Source organism: Panthera onca, chromosome C1 (genome assembly GCF_046562875.1).
Source record: "Panthera onca isolate mPanOnc1 chromosome C1, mPanOnc1 haplotype 2, whole genome shotgun sequence".
In the NCBI taxonomy this organism is placed as follows: domain Eukaryota; kingdom Metazoa; phylum Chordata; class Mammalia; order Carnivora; family Felidae; genus Panthera; species Panthera onca.
Window position 1 is genome coordinate 196,058,214 of NC_138346.1, and position 20,476 is coordinate 196,078,689.

The window sequence follows — 20,476 nt, forward strand, 5'->3', positions numbered from 1 at the left end:
TGGATCTGGAGTTCCTCCAAAACATAGCCTTTGTCTTACTCTTCCCTATATTCCCAGTCCCTGCCCATAAAGTAAGAGGTCATTTGGTGAATGTCTGTTTGTTTGAATTAACGATTGCTCTAGAGAGATTCTCTGTCCTACTCTTAGGTCTGGGGCTACAAATTACCATAGTGACCACTTGATCACTTCTATTTCTGTTTTCCTTTGTTCTAACTGGTATTCTCTGGAAACGGCATACTGATCATTGGAAGGAAGGGTTCTGGGACCTTGGGAAGAGGTGGGCTTGCACACCAACCTGGCCCTACTGGAGTGCAGATATGCTCAAGGTCCTGTGTGCTGAACTAGGCAACCAAGAGTTGTCTTCATTCTAGTGTGATGCCTTGACAGAAGATGAATGGCTTCATCAAGGTATCCCAACTAAGACCAAAAACCATACTCTCCACTCACCAGACATCTGACCTAGCACAAGATACTTAACTGTCCTATGCCTCAATTTTCTCATCTCTAAAATCAGGATAATGATATTACTTATGCCATGGACTTATTGTGAGGAATTCAATGGGTTAATGATGTAAAGCACTTTAGAACTATGTCTGGCACATAGTAACTGCCCAATGCGGGCTATTAAATTCTTACTACTGCTTCTGGTACTATTGCTACCAAATAATATTTTAGTAGTCTGTGAAGAAACAGGTCGGCTTCTCCCCCATTTCTCATAAGGCAAGAGTAGAGAGTCTGCAATATAGATTGTTAGTGAGAAAGAAAGAAGCCACAGCCCTAGAACTAAGCTGCCAATACATAGAAGAAGTCATTATCTATGAGTTGAGCTGACCTACCCACACACCAAACAACCAGTCCCCAATAAAAGTGGGCTGTTGCTTTGATCTTGCTCCAGAACCTCCCTGATTTGCTCCAGACTTAGTTTCTCATCTCTGGCTCTGTTTCTGTGTCTACATGGCTTCAGCCTTCTTGGCTTTACTCCTGTTCTCAGCCTCATACTTCCGTCTAGGACTTGATGTTGTACTTGGCTTCTCAAGATGTGACCCTTCACTGGCTTTTTCTTTTTTTAACAATAGCAGCTTTATTGGGATATAATTCATGTACCATGTAATTCATCCATTTAAAGTGTATAGTTTGATGGTTTTTAGTATATTCAGAGCTTTGTAACCATCACACAATTTCAGAAGATTTTCATCACCTCAAAATTAACCCTGGACCCCTCAGCAGTCAACTCCCATTTCTTTCCAGACCCTCCTTCCTGCAGTTCTAGACAACCACCAATCTAGTTTATGTCTCTATGAAATTGACTATTTTAGATCTTTCATACAAATAGAATACTACAATAGGTAGTCTTTGTGACTGACTTCTTTCATTCAGCACAATGTGTTCAGGGTTCATTCATGTTGTAGCATGTGTCAGTGTACATCATTTCTCTTTATTGCCAAATGATGTTCCGTTGTGTAGGTACTACATTTTGTTTATCCATTCATCAGTTGATGGACAGTTGGGTTATTTCCACTTCTGGCAGTTATGAATAATGCTGCTGTGAACATTCATATACAAGTTTTTGTGTAAACATGGGTTGTCATTTCTCTTGGGTATATAGCTACCAGTGGAATTGCTGGGTCATATGGTGACTCTGTGTTTAACCTTTTGAGGAATGACCAGACTGTTTTCCACAGTGGCTGAATCTTTTTCCTGCCATCAGTATATAAGCTTTCCAACTATTCCACATCTTCTCTGTTATTATTATCTGTCTTTTAAATTACAGCCATCCTTGTGGTATAAAGGGTGTCTATCTCATTGTGGTTTTGATTTGTATTTTCCTGATGACCAATGATGTTGAGCATTTTTTCATATGCTTACTTTCCATTTCTATATTCTCTTTGCAAAAATGCCTATTCAGATCCTTTGCCTATTTTAATTAGGTTATTTATCTTTTCATCATTGAGTTGTAGGAATTCTTTATATATTCTAGATACAAGTGCCTTATCAGATATGTGATTTGAAAATTTTTTCCCATTCTGTTGGTGTTTTTTTCACTTTCTTTTTATTTATTCAAATAAATGTAATGCTTATTTTTTTTGAGAGAGAGAGAGAGAGAGAGAGAGAGAGAGAAAGTGTGAGCAGAGGAGGGCAGAGAGAGAGGGAGACACAGAATCCAAAGCAGTCCAGGCTCTGAGCTGAGCCTGGTGTGGGGCCAAACTCACAGGACGTGAGATCATAACCTGAGCCAAAGTCAGACACTTAACTGACTGAGCCGCCCAGGCACCCCAGTTTTTTCACTTTCTTGATAATGTTCTTTCAAGTACAAAAGGATTTTTGTGGGTTTTTTATTTTAATTTTTATTTATTTTGAGAGAGACAGAGAGAGAGAGAAAGTGCATGGAGGTGGAGGGGCAGAGAGAGAGAGAAAGAGAGAGAAAATCCCAAGCAAACTGCGCAGTGTGGAGCCGGATGCAAGTCTTGAACTCGTGAACTGTGAGATCATGACTTGAGCTGAAACTAAGTCAGACACTTAACTGACTGAGCCACCCAGGTGCCCCTCAAGTACAAAAGTTTTTAATTTTGATGATGTTCAATATATATATTTTTTCCTTTGGCTGTTTGTGCTTTTCATGTCATATCTAAGGAACTGTTGCCTAATCCATGGAAGATTTACATCTATATTTTCTTCTAAGAGTTAATAGTTTTAGCTCTTAAATTCAGGTTTTTTATATGTTTTGAGTTAATTTTTATATATAACATGAGGTAGGTGTCCAACTTCATTCTTTTGCATATGGATATCCAGTTGCTGTGACACCATTTATTGGGAAGACTATCCTTTCCCCCATTGAATTGTCTTGGAACCCTGTTGAAAATTAGTTGACTTACATAAATTTGGGGATTTATTTCTTGATCTTCAGTTCTATTATTTTTTTCTGTAAGTCTATTCTTTTTTTTTTTAATTTAAATTCCAGTTAACATACAGTGTAATATTAATTTCAAGTATAGAATTTAATGATTGAACACTTCCATACATCACCTGGTGCTCATCACAAGTGCACTACTTAATCCCCATCACCTACATAACCTATCCCCTCACTCACCTCCCCTCTGGCAACCATCAGTTTGTTCTCTGTAGTTAAGAGTCTGTTTCTCGGTTTGCCCTCTCTCTCTCTCTCTCTCTCTCTCTCTCTCTCTTTCCTTTTGCTCACTTGTTTCGTTTCTTAAAGTCCACATATGAGTGAAATCATATAGTGTTTGTCTTTCTCTAACTTACTTATTTCACTTAGCATAACACTCTCTGGCTCCGTCTATGTCATTGCAAATTGCAAGGTTTCATTCTTTTTTCTGGCTGAGTATTATTCCACCATATATAGCCAGAGAGTGTTATGCTAACTGAAATAAGTCAGTCAGAGAAAGACAAACACTGTATGATTTCACTCATATGTGGAATATGAGTGTGAGATAGATAGATAGATAGATAGATGGCATCTTCCTGACTTGATCATCTTATGCCAGCACTATACTATCCTGATTACTGTAGCTTTGTAGTCTGTTTGAAATCAGGAAGTGGGAGTCCTTCAACTGTGTTCTTCTTTTGCATATTCTAGATCTGTTGAATTTCTAAATTAATTTTAGGACCAGCTTATCAAGATCTGTAAAGAAACCAGCTGGGATTTTTGTAGAGATTTAATTGAATCCATACATCAGTCTAGGTAGTATTGCCATCTTAACAATATTAAATCTTCCAATCCATACACATAAGTTGTATTTCCATTCATAGTCCCTTCAATATATAATTTCCTTTTTTCTTGTGGCTTGTTCTACTCCTTTATACCTCAGCCATTGCCCTGTCCAATGATATCCTAGTCCCTGATGACAAGAATCAGACACTTTTCTATTATTTCAAAAGCATGCCTCTTACCATGGCAATACAGAAAATTTGGTGAAATTCAAATCTAAAACATTACAGTGCAATTATAGAACATCAAGGAAGTTAAAGCCATCACAAAGAAAAGACACATCAGACTCAGCATTATTTGCATCACCAAAAGATAAAATGCAGCAGAAAAAAAATAATTATAAACTCAAATTCTAAACCCAACCAAGTTATCATTTAAGAGTGGGAATATATTAATGAAATCTTCAGACAGACAAGGACTATGTAAAGTTACGGCTTACTAAAAGCATAATTAACAGATATACTTCAGTGCATTAGTCAGGATAGGTCAGGCATATGTTACATTAACAAGCAATCCCCACATCTCAGTGGCTTAACACAACAAAAGTTTATTTCTCCTTCAGGCAAAATTTGCTATAGTGCAGTGACTATAATGCTGGTGACTCAATGACCCAGGCTTCTTGAATCTTGTGCTGCCATCTGAAAACTAGGCCTGCTCCTGGATCCTACAGTGCAACAGAGTAAGAGAGAATGAGAGTTGCTTAAGGGCTTTTCACGTCCTCAGCCCAAAGTGGCACACATTATTCTACTCACATCTCATTGACCAGAAATAAGCACATGGATGGAAAGTGAAGTTTTTTGTATGCTCAGGAAACAAAAATAAAACCTAATATTTGTAAAGACTGGAAATATCTACCATATTCATTAAGAAAAAAAATGCAGCACTGGGTGTTGTATGGAAACCAATTTGACAGTAAATTTCATATATTAAAAAATAAAAAATAAAAATAAAAAAAAAAAAAAAAAAAAAAAAAAGAAAAAAAATGAATACAGGGGTGCCTGGGTGGTTCAGTCGGTTAAATGTCCAACTTCAGCTCAGGTCATGACCTTGCAGTTCATGAATTCGAGCCCCGCGTCAGGCTCTGTGCTGACAGCTCAGAGCCTGGGGCCTGCTTCAGATTCTATGTCTCCCTCTCTTTCTGCCCCTCCCCTGCTTGCTCTCTCTCTCTCTCTCTCTCTCTCTCTCTCTCAAAAATAAATAAATATTAAAAAAAAGAAAAAAGTGAATACAGGTAATGATTCAGATGCAAAAAGTGACAATGAGCTAAGAAATCAGTAAAATAGGGTAATAATTAAACAATACTGACTGTAGTAAACTTAAAAATACAAACACAACTGGACAGATAAATGACATTGGAGAACCTATTTAGAAGAAAGAAAAAGTGAGTTGAGGACCCTTGCTTGTTGAGGAGAAGCATAGATATTGCTTAACCCTCTACATTAGTTAAAATACGTGTATTAAAAAGAAAGCTTAAATTTATAGGTCATTTTTTTAAAATTATGGATAACCATGGTATCTGTAAGTTCTAAATCCATAATCAAAAATAAAGATAATAAAGATAACTCCATTAACCCAATAGAAGCATTAAAGGAGAAAAAAATTATGGTAAACAGAAAACACAAAATAAGGTAGCAAAACTAAGTGCAAATATATGTGTAACTATAGTAAATATAACTGAATAAAACTGCTAATCCAAAGAGAGAGACTTCCAGATTAAGTAAAAAACAAGTTTAACTATAGGCTTTCCATAAACTTAGACTTGAATATCTTCATCTGCCTCCCTAAAGGAGCTAGAAAGGTCTCACTCATCCCTGTTTGAAACAAAACTTTGAAAAAATAGCAAGTACTAACCTCTAAAATCTTGTGTAGTAAAGATAATATTAGACAAAATAGAATTTAAGGCAAAAAGTTTTAAAATAAATAAAGAGGAAATTTCATGCTGATAAACATAATCTATCAAACATATATAGCAGTCATAAACTTCTGTGTACCTAACAGCATGATATTGAAATATATCAAGGAAAAATTGACAGAATTATGGGGAAAAAAGGACAAATTCACAATTACAGTTGTAGATTTTCACACACCTCTTTGAATGACAGACCAAAAATAAGTAGGTACTTATAATATTTGAATGATATAGTTATATCAGTAAGTTTTGCTGCATAAAAACCATGCCAACATTTAGAGGTTTTAAACAATAACCACTTATTTCCTGCAAAAGATGCAGTTTAAATATAAATACCAGATAGACTGAAGAAGAGGAAACGATATACATGCAAATGTTAAACATAAGAAACATAATTTCAGATAATACTGCCAGCAAGGAGTATTACCAGAAATAGAGAAATTGTATAATGACAAAAGAGTTAATTCCATTACAAAAGATATATATGTTATATGCATATGATAAAAGAGCTTCAAAAAATATGAAGGAAAACTGACAGAACTAAATGTGAAAAGTAAAGGCAAAGTACAGAATAAAAAAAGATATTAATGATACATGTATTTTTGAAAGGACTTCTGTCTAGACTATGTAAAGAACTTCAGCAACTCAATAATAAGACAATCCAACAAACATATGGGCAAGAGACTTGACTAGACACTTTACAAAATAAGGTGTATGGATAGCCAATAAGTATATGAAAAGATGCTAAACATCTTTAGTCATCAGGAAAATGCAAATTAAAACCCTAATGAAATATTACTGCACACCCACTAGAATAGCTAAAACTTAAGACTGAAAATACCAAGTGTTGACAAGAATGTGGAGCAAGTGGAACTTTTATACATTGCTGGTTGGGATGTAATATTATACAGTCACTTTGGAAAATGGGTAATTTCTTTCAAAGTTAAACATATACCTGCCCTATTGCCAAGCAATTATGCTCCTAGTTATTTACCTAAGAGAAATGAAAACCCATATCCACAAAAAGACTTGTATATGAATTCCATAATAATCCAAAACTGGAACCAACCTAAATGTTCATTAATAATAAACAGAATGAATGAACAAAAAAATTGTTCTGTGATTGCTACAGAGCAATAAAAATAAATGAAGTAGTAATACACAAAACATCGTGGATTGAATCTTAGAAACATAATGTTTAGCAAAAGAAACCAGGCACAAAAATAACAACATGTATGATTCCAATTGCATGAAATTCTAGTATAATCAAAACTAATCTGTTGTTATAGAAATAATATCAGTGATTTCCTGGAGCATGGGGCAGGTCATACTAATTAATTGCAGAGAGGCATGAGAGCAAGTTTCTGAGTGACAGAAAAAATCTATATCCTGATTATGGTAGTGGTTACACAGGCATATACATTTGCTAAAGCTCATTAAACCATGCACCTAAGATCTGTGCATTTCATTGTACATAAATTATATTTCAAAAATTTTGAATTTTAAAAAATGAATGAGTTATAAAATACAAAAACAGCCTTACTGATAAATAAAAAGAAGTGCCTGGAACAAAGAGCCACAAAATAATCAAACCATTAGGTAAATTAAACAGAGAGAGAAAGGAGGAATATAGAAAAATAAGAAAGGGAAAATGGACTATAACCATTGAAGCAAAAGAAAATTTTTTAATTATGATCTTGTACAAATCTTGTACAAATCTGTGCCGATAAATTAATGATATGAATGATTTTCTAGGAAGGTATAATTTGATAAAATTGACCCCAGTAGAGATATAAAGTTTATACTTTCCTAATTCTTTAAAAGAAATAGAGATCAGAGGAAACCCCATTAAAGACATCAAGACTAGATGGTTTCGTGGAAGAATACTTACTAAACCTTCAAAGGCCAGACATCTTGAACATAAGGAGAAAGAAAAACTTATAAACACTAATGCCCAAATCTGATAATTGCACACAAAAAGGCAAACCTGTGGAACCAATCTCATTTGAGAGGGCGTGCCTGTTTCCCCTCAATGGAGGAGTTTCAAGTAGAAAGGTGAGAGCTTCCATTGTGTATATAAACCACAATTTCTTTATCCATTCATCAGTTGATGGACATTTAGGCTCTTTCCATAATTTGGCTATTGTTGAAAGTGCTGCTATAAACATTGGGGTACAAGTGCCCCTATGCATCCTGAGAAACTTAACAGAAGACCATGGGGGAGGGGAAGGAAAAAAAAAAAAAAGGTTAGAGAGGGAGAGAGCCAAAACATAAGAGACTCTTAAAAACTGAGAACAAGCTGAGGGTTGATGGGGGGTGGGAGGGAGGGGAGGATGGGTGATGGGTATTGAGGAGGGCACCTGTTGGGATGAGCACTGGGTGTTGTATTGAAACCAATTTGACAATAAATTTCATATTAAAAAAAAGAAAGAAAGAAGGAAAGGTGAGAGCTTCAAGAGCAGATCTGGTACCACCTGGACTGTACCACAAAGCCTAGGGGGAATTAAATATCAGCATACTTCCGTGACCTGTAGATATCAGGGTAGTGAAATTGGAAGCATTTCAAAAGCAAGGCCGTTTTAGTCCAAGATGCCATTTTCTTTCCTTTCCCATTTACAAAATAAGAAGGAAGTTCTCCCAGGAGAAGCTAGTTAGTGTCTTCCAAGGCTCCCCCTTTCAGTAGCCTAGCTGGCTCAGTTGGTATAGCATGTGACGCTTGATCTGCGGGTCATGAGTTGGAGCCCCATGTTGGTTGTAGGGATTACTTAAAAAAAAGGGGGGGTGTTGCAACGCTACTCAAAGGAATCCCAGATGAGCTGTGTGAATTCTGGGCCATAGAAAGCATTTTGTCTGTTAGCCCAGACCCAGTGCTGATTAGAAAGCCTCATTTCTGTGAAGGCAGAAGGTTTGAAGGAAACAGAGGAAATGGGTGGAGAGTGAGTAGCTAAATCTCCTCCCCAGACAGCCTCTTCTCAAAATGTAATCCAGGAATTAGTCCTTGGCCTTGCGGTTCCAGAAACTCTCCTTTGTCGGTGTCCTAGAATCCAGCACATTCAGGAAGCCTGTCTAAAGGCACATACACAGCAAAATACCAATTTCTCTGTTTGCAGTGATTGGGATAGTGATTGGGATACTTGAAGCTACTGCCCAGGGCATGTCTCTTTCAAGGTACTGAAGAAGTTGATTCAGTCCTCAAAACTTTACTGTGGAGTCCTCAGCCCAAGCAAATAGAGGTGGATCATCCTCAAATTTATTTCAAATAGGATTTAGTGACACTTCCCTGTACCCCCAGGAGAGAGCACCTCCCTGGTTTCCAGGATGTGCAGGGCTCCTCTAAACCAGAATCTTCTCTAGCCTCCCTGGTGACAGACACAAGAAACCCAATCTAGCCCCTCCAGCAACTCCTGTTCTAAGTTCTACATTGACTGTCTTCCTTAGGGTGACATATTTGTCTTTAGATATCTTAATACTACTAATCAAGCCATAGCCAAGCTCTGCTAGTTTCTTCTGTTCCTGGTGTAATTACCATCATCATCTCTACAATTTATGAAAGAACTATGTTGCATGCTTTAAGTATGTTATTTTCTATAATATTACATATATTACGTTAACTAGTGTACAATTATATAATGTCGTATAATACAATAACCCTGTAAGGCAGGTGTTATCTTTCTGCATTGGAGGTGGAGAAGCTATCGCACAGAGAGAAAATAATTTGTTCAAGACCACATAGCTAGTAAGTGACAGTATAAATCCAGGTGTGTTTGACTCAAGATTCTATGTACTTACCTCTTCCCTATACTCTTCTTTGTACAAATCAAACCCATTTACTAGATTAACTCTTGGATTTAAGGATGCCTTACTGTTGTTTCTGTATGTATAATCCTCAGTTACTCCAAAGCCCATATCTGAGCTAGGATGTGATCCCAACAACTGGCCTTGCCTGAATCCCAGGAATATAGTACCCTTGACACAGAGTCTGAGGTCACCTCATGCCATGGTGCAGTATAATGATGGGTGTCGGGATCTTGTTTGAATGTGCTCAAATACTCTTGTTCCAGTGGTTGTCTTTTGTGACAGAGAAATGTGTTGGCCCCAGATCCATCTCCATCCCATGTACCTGGTATTTCTCTTTCTTTTTTTCTCCAAGTGCACTGCCCAACGAATGAGCTTCTGACAGACTCCACGGGTGTGATCCTGAGTCAGAGCTACCCAGGAAGCTATCCCCAGTTCCAGACCTGCTCTTGGCTGGTGAGAGTGGAACCTGACTACAACATCTCCCTCACGGTGGAGTACTTTCTCAGTGAGAAGCAGTATGATGAATTTGAGATCTTTGATGGTAAGTCAGTCAAATGTTGAATAGTTCCCTGCTGCAGATAACACAGACCTGCTTTAGAACCTGAGGGATCTGTGCCATTACCTCCATATTAGAGCTTTCCAGAGGCTCCATGCAACATCTTTCTCTACCACAGAAATCCCAATACTTTGGTAGCTGCTGAATTGTATGGACATGGGGCAAAGCTGCTTGTATTGTAGGCTCGTCCTGCTACAGAACCCTTTCCTACTTTAGCACCTCCTCAAAGCAAGTACCTTGAATGTCATTCAACAAATGGATCATAGCAGTATTCCCACATGAAGAATACGCTGCCTCTGAAACCCAAAGGAGGGGCCACCAAACACTGTGCTTCTTTCTTGGTAGTAGAAGGGAAAAGGTGTACTAACTTGCTCTTTAATTTGGAGAAAAAGTTTCAGCATGTCCTCAAACCACTGGGGAAGTTTCACCCAACTCTTTGTAGGACTTATCTCTTACCCTCTGGAGCCATGTGTCTTACAAAAACGTCTACACTAATTGTCCCTTCTGGCTCATCAGAGGCAATTAATACAACATCATCATATAGAGAACCAATATGCTATATTCTGCAGAATGTCCAGATGGTCCAAGCCTCTTCATACTATATTATGACAGTGATCAGTAGAATTAACAATGCTCTGGGGCAAGGCCATGAATGTATACTGTTGTCTATCTCATGTGAATGCAAATTGCTTATGATCCTCCTTTCTGATGGCTATGGAAAGAATGCATTGCTAGATCAATAACTTCATTTCATGCAACCAAGGCCGTGATCATCTGCTCTAATGAAGATACTACATCTGGTACGTCTACTGCAAACGAGGGCCACTACTTGGTTAAGTTGGTGCTGTGAGGTGGATCTGGGCCAGGATTTCACTTATTACCAACTCCAACCCCCAGACACCTCTATTCCAACAGAGGAGCCAGCGATAGTGCTTCGGGTCCCCTGGTATCAGCATTAATTCACGCTCTGTGTCCAAAATCTTTGGAATACCTGCACATTCCCTTTTTTCCAGTATTCAGTTGCCTGAGGAAATAGCAGTAGGTCTTTAGGGGGGAGGACTGGCAGAATTACTACTATCTATAATTGATAAGATTTTGTAGGGCCCTTTTTCATGGGGACCCAATCTCTCCTTCAGGCAAAGTGTTCTGGAATAAGAAATGGAACCTAGCTCAAGTCTCCAAACTGGGTGAGGCATTGCAACTTTCCACTGGGGTCAGCTTTTCTCACCTTTTTGACTATATGTCCACGATCTGTTTTGTTCATCTATTCATATATTGGGAGGCTGCCTGTCTACCTTGCCCTTAAGAATATCATGTTTTGGGGACACCTGGGTGGCTCAGTCAGTTGGACATCTGACTTCAGCTCAGGTCATGATCTCACTGCTCATGAGTTTGAGCCCCACATTGGGCTCTGTGCTGACAGCTTGGAGCCTGGAGCCTGGAGCCTGCTTCAGATTCTGTATCTGTCTCTCTGCCCCTCTCCTGCTCGTGCTCTGTCTCTCTCTCGAATATAAAATAAAACATTAAAAAATTTTTTTAAAAAAGGGGAGGCGCCTGAGTGGTGCAGTCGGTTAAGCATCCAACTCTTGATCTCAGCTCAGGTCATGATCTCACAGTTCAGGAGTTTGAGCCCTATGTCGTGCTCTGCGCTGACAGCATGGAGCCTGCTTGGGATTCCATCTTTCTCTCTCTCTCAGCCCCTCCCCTGCTCATGCTCTCTCCTGTCTCAAAATAAATAAATAAACTTAAAATTAAAAAAAAAAAAAGAATATCATGTTTTGTGAGACATCACCATAGATCATGCAGGTTAGGCCCTCCCAGCTACCATTCCAACCTTGCTGCATATTTTAGTAATTATTCAAGCCTCTGCCTGGCCCCTGTATTCTAGAATCTTCTCATCTCCATCAACACCAGGAAGCCCTATTCTATGGCAGCATCTCCTTCCATCAGTTTACGCCAACAGAGGGTAGACAGGTGTTACTCAGGTTGTCGATGATGCTGGTGTTCACCCCCTCACCAGTGTGTTCCTCTTTGCTCTAGGAACTGAAGTATATTCCAGGGCCTCCTGAGAGACATGGTCAGCTAGTGGGTGTTCTAGTCTGATACAATAGACCTATTCTGGCAAGCCATTTCTCTGAGCCTTTTGACCCCTTCCTTCATGGTTTGTCACAGCAGTTCTGATGGCTCTATTTTGTTTAATGCTTTTGCCAAGCTTCCAAGAGCCATCTCAGCAGCATATCAGAACCATCACTCAGGACTATTTCCAGGGCAATAAATCCTGTTATGGATTATTGAGCTTTATACTCTGCCTCCCTTGAACCAACTGCTTTTAATGCACTCCCAGGCATTAAAGGTGGGGAAAAAGAAGAGGGAGGGCTTTCTGGAAGAGCCTTGGAAAGGATTATTGGGGAACAATGTTGTGTGTAACATTGAAACATGATGTTTGCATGTAGCTTTATTGCTGTTTATTCATTTAGTACATACTTTTTCTATATGGCAAGCACTGAGCTATTTTTAGTATGCACATGAGAAGTAGGTGGCAAGGTGGAGGTTCCCAGTTTGCAAACCAGCTTTTGCATTAACCAGCTGCTTGACCTTGGCAAGTCTCAAGATGGCAGATAGATTTCATCTCTCCTGCCAACTCCTATAAATTGGCACTGACTTCCTGGAGCGCTACTTTAGGGCTCAGGAGGAAGGAGCACCCAGCACAGTGGCTGGGGATGCAGACAGAGGAGCGGAAGTAGACCATTGCACCGGCCCTGACCATCTGAGCCTAATGTCTTCTCTTGAGGAAGGGAAATGGCAGCTGGTTACGTTTCAGGTATCGAATCAAGGTACCTAATCTCTAGCACCCGTGCTAGTCTGTAATTCTGTGTCCCGTACTCTCACCCAGGTCCCTCAGGACAAAGTCCTCTGCTGAAAGCCCTCAGTGGGAATTACTCGGCTCCCCTGATCGTCACTAGCTCAAGCAACACTGTGTACCTGCGCTGGTCATCTGACCACGCCTACAACCGGAAGGGCTTTAAGATTCGGTATTCAGGTGAGTAAAATATAAGGACTCATGAGAAGGGCTACAACCCCTGAGCCCTTGAAGTTGCTCACCCAAAACAGCCAAGTAAGCCATGGGCCACATCCTGGTCAATGGCAGAGATCCTACCCGGGGACTGGCAGCCTGTCTCCTCTGAACCTCTCTCACTACAGCTGCACAAATGTCCCTGGCGGTCTCCACCTCCCCTCTTTTGCCCTTTTCCCCACTTTAAACTCTTCCCTCTCTTCTTTTTGTACTTCCAGCCTATTGTGTCTTTTGGATAAGTTTATTATATATCATCTGATAATGCCTATGAGGTGATCCCATCCCTAACACTGTTGAAACATTAATAAAAGTTCCTAAAAACCGAGAAACCCTACGATGTGGGTCTCCACGTGGGAAATGTTAGGCAGCAAAGGATGGCCTATACTTTAAGTCCAGGAGGCTTTGTTCTGCTCTGCCAGCCAGAATCATAGGCAGAGGCAGGTCAGGGGCCAAGCCAGGCAGTTGGTTGACCAGGGCCGCAATCTACAATGGAGCACAGAAATATCCCTGGAAATGTAATGATATGGAGAAAATGGAATTTATCCAAACTCTTATCATGGGGATTACTGTCTCTGGTTGGAAAGAAAACTTGATAAGCAGCCTGACGCCCATTTCGAAGGGGAGTGGGTCCATGAACTTCTGGCTGGGCTCTGCAAGCTTGGAGGCAGAAAAGAATTACTTGAGACCATGAGGAGTTCCACAGGTGTGGCTTCAGGAAAAAGCAAACCAGATGAAGCTGAGGAGAACCCAGAAGGAAAAGGTTCTTTACTGTCTCAGGGTCCATTTTCTCTGCAGACTGAACCCTAAATTCCTTTCCAGTCACACACACATGAGGAAGGGGCGCTTCCTGACCCCCAAGGCCAGTGACCAGCTCTGTCACAAACCAGCCAAATGATTCCTAGACAAGTCATTGAACCTCTTCAGGCTTCAGTTTCCTTATGATGAAAAAGGAACCTTAAAGTCCCTTAAGGGGCTGGCAGTTCCCAGCAGCTGCTTACACAAAGGAAAATATAGCATGTAGTTAGCAGTGCACTGTGATGGATGCTAACCTAGGAACTAAAAGCCATTAAGGAGTTGCCCTTTCCTTGATGTTCTTAAAGACCAATCACAAAAACAAAACAAAAGCAAAAAACAAAAAAACAAACAAACAAAAAAGAGACCAAACCAAACAAAAACCAAACAATCACATGGTTTGGTCACAACTGAGTCAGTTGTAATTGGAATACTCACTCACAGAAAATGACTTAAGTACATGGTGAAACAATTAGTACTTCATGAAAATACAGTAGGCTTGTATACTTTGTACCCACATCCGACACTATGATCAAGTGTATTTTATAACTGAGATTCCTGTTCTTGACTGATGTAAACACATAGGTCCGATATACGCAGGACACAGGTGGCAAAGCAGGAGCAAGGAAGCACGTCTGGCCTAGAAGGGCGGTATTTAAAACACCATTTTCACCAGCAGAGGGATGTGGACCTCAAATATGAGACCAGAGGACCTCGCCATGGGGTGGCTGTAGTAAGGGCCTTGGCACCTTCATCCTCCTGCGTCCCGTGCCTGCCTGGGAGACCTGGCCAGAGACTCTTAGAGCAAACAGAGGTACACGTTCCGAGTGTTCCTCTGGCCACCCTCATTCCCCGCCTCACAGAACTTCCTCTGTGGATCGCTGGCAGGAGTCTTTATGGTCAGCACCCTGAGGCCAGGATTTTTGACTGTTTTCTTCACAGTGGTCTTCCCTGTACTTAGAACATCACCTGGCACATAATAGGTGCTCCACGTCTGTTTGTCAAATAAGTGAATGAAATCCCAGTTGAAGCCATGAAGGGGCTTCACTGAAGGGGAAACAGGACCGTGGATTTCATGTCCTGGATTGCCACGGCTCCCCCTCCCCCAACTCCCTACAACAGGAAGGAGAAGGACCATTTATTGAGCACCAAGTGCCCTGCACTGGGCTGGGGACTTTACAAACACAAACCCGTTTGAATTGCCCAAAAACCTATGAGGCAGGCGTCTCAAATCCCAAAACATAGGTGAGGAAAGTGGAACTCAAAGAGCTTCAGTGAGATGTCTCAAGTCACAGAGCTAGAAAGGTCAGATACAGGACTCCAGAGTCCACACCCCTGCAGTCACACTCTTCTGGAACCAACCCCACTGGGGTCTATCTCCTGTGCCTCTTTGGGAGCTGACAGGATTTGAGAGCCTGAGCTCAGCTGCAAGATCAGTACTGCCTCTGGGCCACAAAGGGGACCCAGGGCTTCATGGTTTTTTCTCTTCTTTTCTTTTCTTTGGCTTTACTACACTGGCCATTTCTCAGTATCAACCACTCAGATCTTCCTAAATAGCGGTGGGCCTGGCAGTGGCAGAGACAAGGAGATTGGTGAGGGAGAGGAAAGGGGAACAAAAGGGGCGGCACGTGCAGGAAAGAGCTCATCTATCTTCTGCTTGCACGTGGTCCCCTGAGCCTCTTCTTGTTGTTCAGCTCCCTACTGCAGCCTGCCCAGGGCTCCACTCCATGGCTTCCTTCTGGGCCAGACCAGCACCCAGCCCGGAGGCTCCATCCACTTTGGCTGCAACGCCGGCTACCGCTTGGTGGGACACAGCATGGCCATTTGTACCCGGCACCCCCAGGGCTACTACCTGTGGAGTGAAGCCATTCCTCTCTGTCAAGGTGAGGAGTACCTTGGAAAGGGGGTGCCCAGTGGCTCTGATCCTTCTCACATCACTTGGGTTTGTCCCAGGACCCATCACTTCCAAATATGGGTTTCCTCGTTGATAATTCATTCTTTCAGCGAACGTATATTGAGGGTCCATAATATCTCGAGCCCTGGGGATATACATATGCATAAAATAGTCTCAGGGTGTTCAGAACAATAAGGGAGAAGATACGTAGCCACATAAATGCAAAATGGCAGGGGAAGGAAGTGCTGTATCAGTAGTACAAACAGCATTGTGGGAGCCCAGAGGTCCGATGGGACCTACCTCCCTCTGGACAGCTAGGGAGGACTCCGAGAAGAGAGGATGTTTGGGCTTGGGCTCATAGAGCCGGTGGGGGTTGGGGCCAGGCATTAGCAAGGAAAATATTCTAGGCAACAGCAAGAGCATTTGCAAAACCACGAACCTGGAGAGAGATCGATCACAAGATATGCAGAGCAACTTGGGCTGCCTGAAGCAGTAGGTTGGAGGAGGTGAGGGACAGAGGGAACCAGGGTGGAACAGCGACCATCACCATGTTCATTGTCAGCAGTCAAGCCCATGATATGTATCAGGTAGTCTGGCACATATGAAAGGGATGCATTGCCTTTCATAATTGGTGGGATTTGTTTTCCCTTAAAGCAATATAATTCAGACTAGAGATGGGGGGGGGGGAACTATGGATAATGCAAAGCATTGCTGAAGGGGAAGTGGGTGGGGGGACGGGTTAAATGGGTGATGGGGATGAAGGAGGGCACATGTGATGATCACTGGGTGTTGCATGTAAGCGATGAATTACTAAATCCTACACCTGTAACTAATATTATATTACATATGTGAACCCACTGGAATTTAAATAAAAACTTGGCAGCAAAAAAAAAAAAAAAAAATGACCTATAATCCCATCAGCTGAGATCACTGTGTAACATTTCAGCACATTTCCTTTGATCTTTTATATGTTGTTTACAAAAATGGCATCCTCAGTGCACAAAGCTCTTGATATTTTCTTAGCATCTGTCACATAATTAAATACACTTCCTCATCATTATTTCCCATGGTCGTGTAGCATCACGGAAAAACCGTCATTTATTAAGTATCATCCTCTTGTTGGTCATTTGAATTCCTGTATTGTTTGCTACTGTGAACAGTGCTGCTGTTAAAATCCTTAGAATCCCATCATTGTGAGCATCCATATTTATTTCTTAAAATAAATTCCCAGAAATGAGATTGTTGAACCATAACCTGTGCAGAATCTGCAGCTTTTGACATTTACTGCTCTCCAGAACGTTTGTCTTCGCTTCCACCAGCATGGGAAAGTTGTCTTTTCTGCCATAGTCTCAATATTATGTACTGCCTTAAAAAAAAAAAAAAAAAGAAAAACTTTGCCCATCATACTGACAAAAACAGGAAATCACACTGATGTTTGATTTTCCCGTGCTGTGGTTCCTAGTGTGGTGGCGTACTTTTTAGGGATCTGTCATCTCTGACCCTCTTGCCTGTGCCTGAGCTTTCTCAAACAGTGTGTTCCCAGAGAATGGACTGTCCACAAGTGGCAAATGTCATTTGGCTTTGGTCTCCATGTCTCCAGCCTTTCTTCTGAAGCTGCGGTGGGAACCTACCATGCCTCTCATATCTGTTTTCTTTTGCCACTTCCCCAAACTAAACCTCTCTAGGCTTCTGTGTACTCATCCCCATACTACTTTGTACCTGGCCCCATCCCCAGGCTTTCCACTGATGCCCTTCCACTCAGCCATTCCCCCTGAGCTCTCTGGAATCCTGGTTTCATGTCCAACCAGCATATACCTTTGGCCACTACCCAGAGGGCCGTCTTCGCTCTCCCCTCACAGAGACTAGCTCTCTTCTGAGAACACAGATTCTGGGGCCCTTTTAAGCACAGGGTGTTAATCCCCCATTCTCCACATAACCCAGGACCAGGAAAGGCCTGGCATTCTTCCAAACCATGACTTTCCACCAACAAATATATCTCATTAGAAATCCTATGCCTTCTGGGGCGCCTGGGTGGCTCAGTCGGTTAAGCGGCCAACTTCGGCTCAGGTCATGATCTCGCGGTCTGTGAGTTCGAGCCCCGCGTTTCAGCCTGTTTCAGATTCTGTGTCTCCCTCTCTCTGACCCTCCCCCATTCATGCTTTGTCTGTCTCTGTCTCAAAAATAAACGTTAAAAAAAAATTCAAAAAAAAGAAATCCTATGCCTTCTAATTAGCTTTCTCTCTCCTTCCCCAGGCCATTCTTTCCCTACGTAGTCTCTCCCTGAGAGATCGCATTCCACCACCAGCTTCCAATACTTGGTAATTCTGTCCCCACCTCTCCTACCCATAGGAAGTGTTCCTCCTACCTCAGAGTTTGTGGACCGTATTTTGGCATGGAGATCAGGTCTCAGACTAGGAAGTTATCCTCTGTCATCTTAGTTATCCACAAGGGAAGAGCCGGACCGCAAGCAGTGAGAAGCAGCCGCCATCTACCTCCTTCACCTGCTGTCTCCAGACTGCCTGACTCCTCATGCAAAATATCAGTGGGGATCCAAGTATTTCTTCACAAAAAGTTCAAGGAAGCAGAGCAGTTAGTTGATCACAATTTGACTAACCTAGTACCACCAAAGGAGTTTAAAGTCTTGCTGTTTAGGCATTAAAAGAGCATCGGGGCACCTGGGTGGCTCAGCTGGTTAAGTGTCCGACTCTTAATTTTGGCTCAGGTCATGATTTCATGGTTTGTGAGTTCGAGCCCCACGTTGGGCTCTGTGTTGACAGTGCGGGGCCTGCTCAGCATGCTCTCTCTGCCCCTCCCCCATGCATGCACGCACGCGCACGGTCTCTCTCTCTTTCTCTCTCTCAAAGTAAATAAAAAAAGAGCTTCATATTCAAGTGCTCCTTATTTCTTCATTCCTCATGTTCTCCTCAGTTCCTCCTAATTTACTCATTCCTTCTGTTTTCCAGTCTTTGAAGCCTTCCATCTTGATATCCCAATCCCCCTGTCTCTGGACAATCCATCCTTCCCCATATCATAATGAAGCTCTGGCCCTGTATCTCTTATTGGTTCTAGTAGCACCGAGTATCACTGTTGGCCAATGTGGATGGGACCTTCCTCTACTTGACTTTTTCTGGGTCTGAATGAGGGAGGTCTGAGCTCTAGACTAGTTACAGAGGTGGGGATGGATGAGGAACAACAGTGCGTACTCTGATTAACTCCCCTCCATCTGTACTAACTCCTGAACTATCAAAGGGCAAACATAGTTTGTAAGTATTGATTTCTTTCAAAGACCACACAAGCTACTCCTACCTCAGTAATGTGTGTTCCTCCAATAAACGTAGTGTTGACCCTACTCCTTATAAAACAATGACCACAGCCATGTTGCTGCACACCTTTGTCTCCTGAGCCATCACCTTGAAATTCATTTCTTTGTCCTCTTGTGTTAGCACTGTCATTTTTATATCCCATATCTTACCCCTTCTTGGTTTTCACCCTCTTTCTGATAGAGTGTAGCCTTAAGTAAATTCCTCGTAAAGGGTTCTTGAGAAGGAAATTCTCTGAGTCTTTAAATGTCTGAAAATATCTTTATTTTTGCCCTCACATATGCGTGGTAGGTTGACCAGGCAAAATTCTCGGTTCCAAATCACTTCCTTCAGAAAAGCATTCCATTTGGACATCCATTGCTGCTGATAGGAAGTATGATGATTCCGATTCTCATTCCTTCTCAGGGATGTCCTGTTTTTTTCTCTCTCTGGGAACTTGGAGGAACTTGTCTTTTGTCTTCTGAAATTCCATGATGATGTATCTAAGGATGGGTCTCTTTGCATCCTTTTGTCTCCCTTTCAATCTGAAGACTTGCATCTCTCCAGCTGTGGGAAATTTTCATCTGTGACAGTTCCACCCCTCTGCTTTCTCTGATCTCTCTTTCTGGAACTCTGACCTGTTGGATGTTGGGCCTCCTGCACATTGACCTCCTGTGTTTTCAGTCCCCTTTTCTCATTTTCAGGTTCTGTTTGGTCTATATTCTGGGAAATTTCCTTTACTTTTAATCTCCAGCCTTTCTATTTAATACTTATTTTATCATATTTTTTAATTATTTTTTATTTTTTTATTTGAGAGAGAGAGAGAGAGAGAAAGTGAATGGGAGAGGGGCAGAGGGAGAGAGAGAGAGAGAGAGAGAGAGAGAGAGAATCTCAAGCAGGCTCCACTCAGCATGGAGCCCAAAGTGGGGCCCAATCCCATGATTCTGAGATCATGACTTGAGCTGAAATCAAGAGTCAGACACTCAACCATCTGAGCCACCGAGGCACCCCAACAATCACATTTTTAATTTAAGAGAGCTTTCCCTTGTTTTTTGTTTTTTTTTTTTTTTTTGGTTGTTGTTGTTGTTCCTTTTTCGAAGCACTCTGTTCTCATTATATGAATACAATAAGCCACTTTGACTTCTCAAGACACTGCTAATCAAAAGTTTAAAGATTATGTATCGTCTATTTCCTGAACTGTGTCTGTTTCCTAAAGGAGAAGTCTATTTCCTTTTTTTTTTTCTATTTTTTTAACTTGTTTTATGTTTTTTTTTTTTAATTTACATCCAAATTAGTTAGCATATAGTGCAACAATGATTTCAGGAGTAGATTCCTTAGTGCCCCTTACCCATTTAGCCCATCCCCCCTCCCACAACCCCTCCAGTAACCCTCAGTTTGTTCTCCATATTTATGAGTCTCTTCTGTTTG

The 20,476-nt window shown here is 41.3% G+C and overlaps 1 protein-coding gene across 5 annotated transcripts in view; it reads left to right on the top strand.

Moving 5' to 3' along the window:
* The window catches only part of CSMD2 (CUB and Sushi multiple domains 2), a 599,309-nt gene that overhangs the window by 514,249 nt on the left and 64,584 nt on the right, over positions 1 to 20,476 (top strand). For all 5 annotated transcript variants that reach the window (XM_078452082.2, XM_078452083.2, XM_078452084.2 and 2 more), the window contains 3 exons: positions 9,787 to 9,975; positions 12,884 to 13,030; positions 15,550 to 15,738. In XM_078452082.2, the coding sequence (XP_078308208.2) occupies positions 9,787 to 9,975; positions 12,884 to 13,030; positions 15,550 to 15,738 (525 nt within the window). The remainder of the gene's footprint in view (positions 1 to 9,786; positions 9,976 to 12,883; positions 13,031 to 15,549; positions 15,739 to 20,476) is intronic.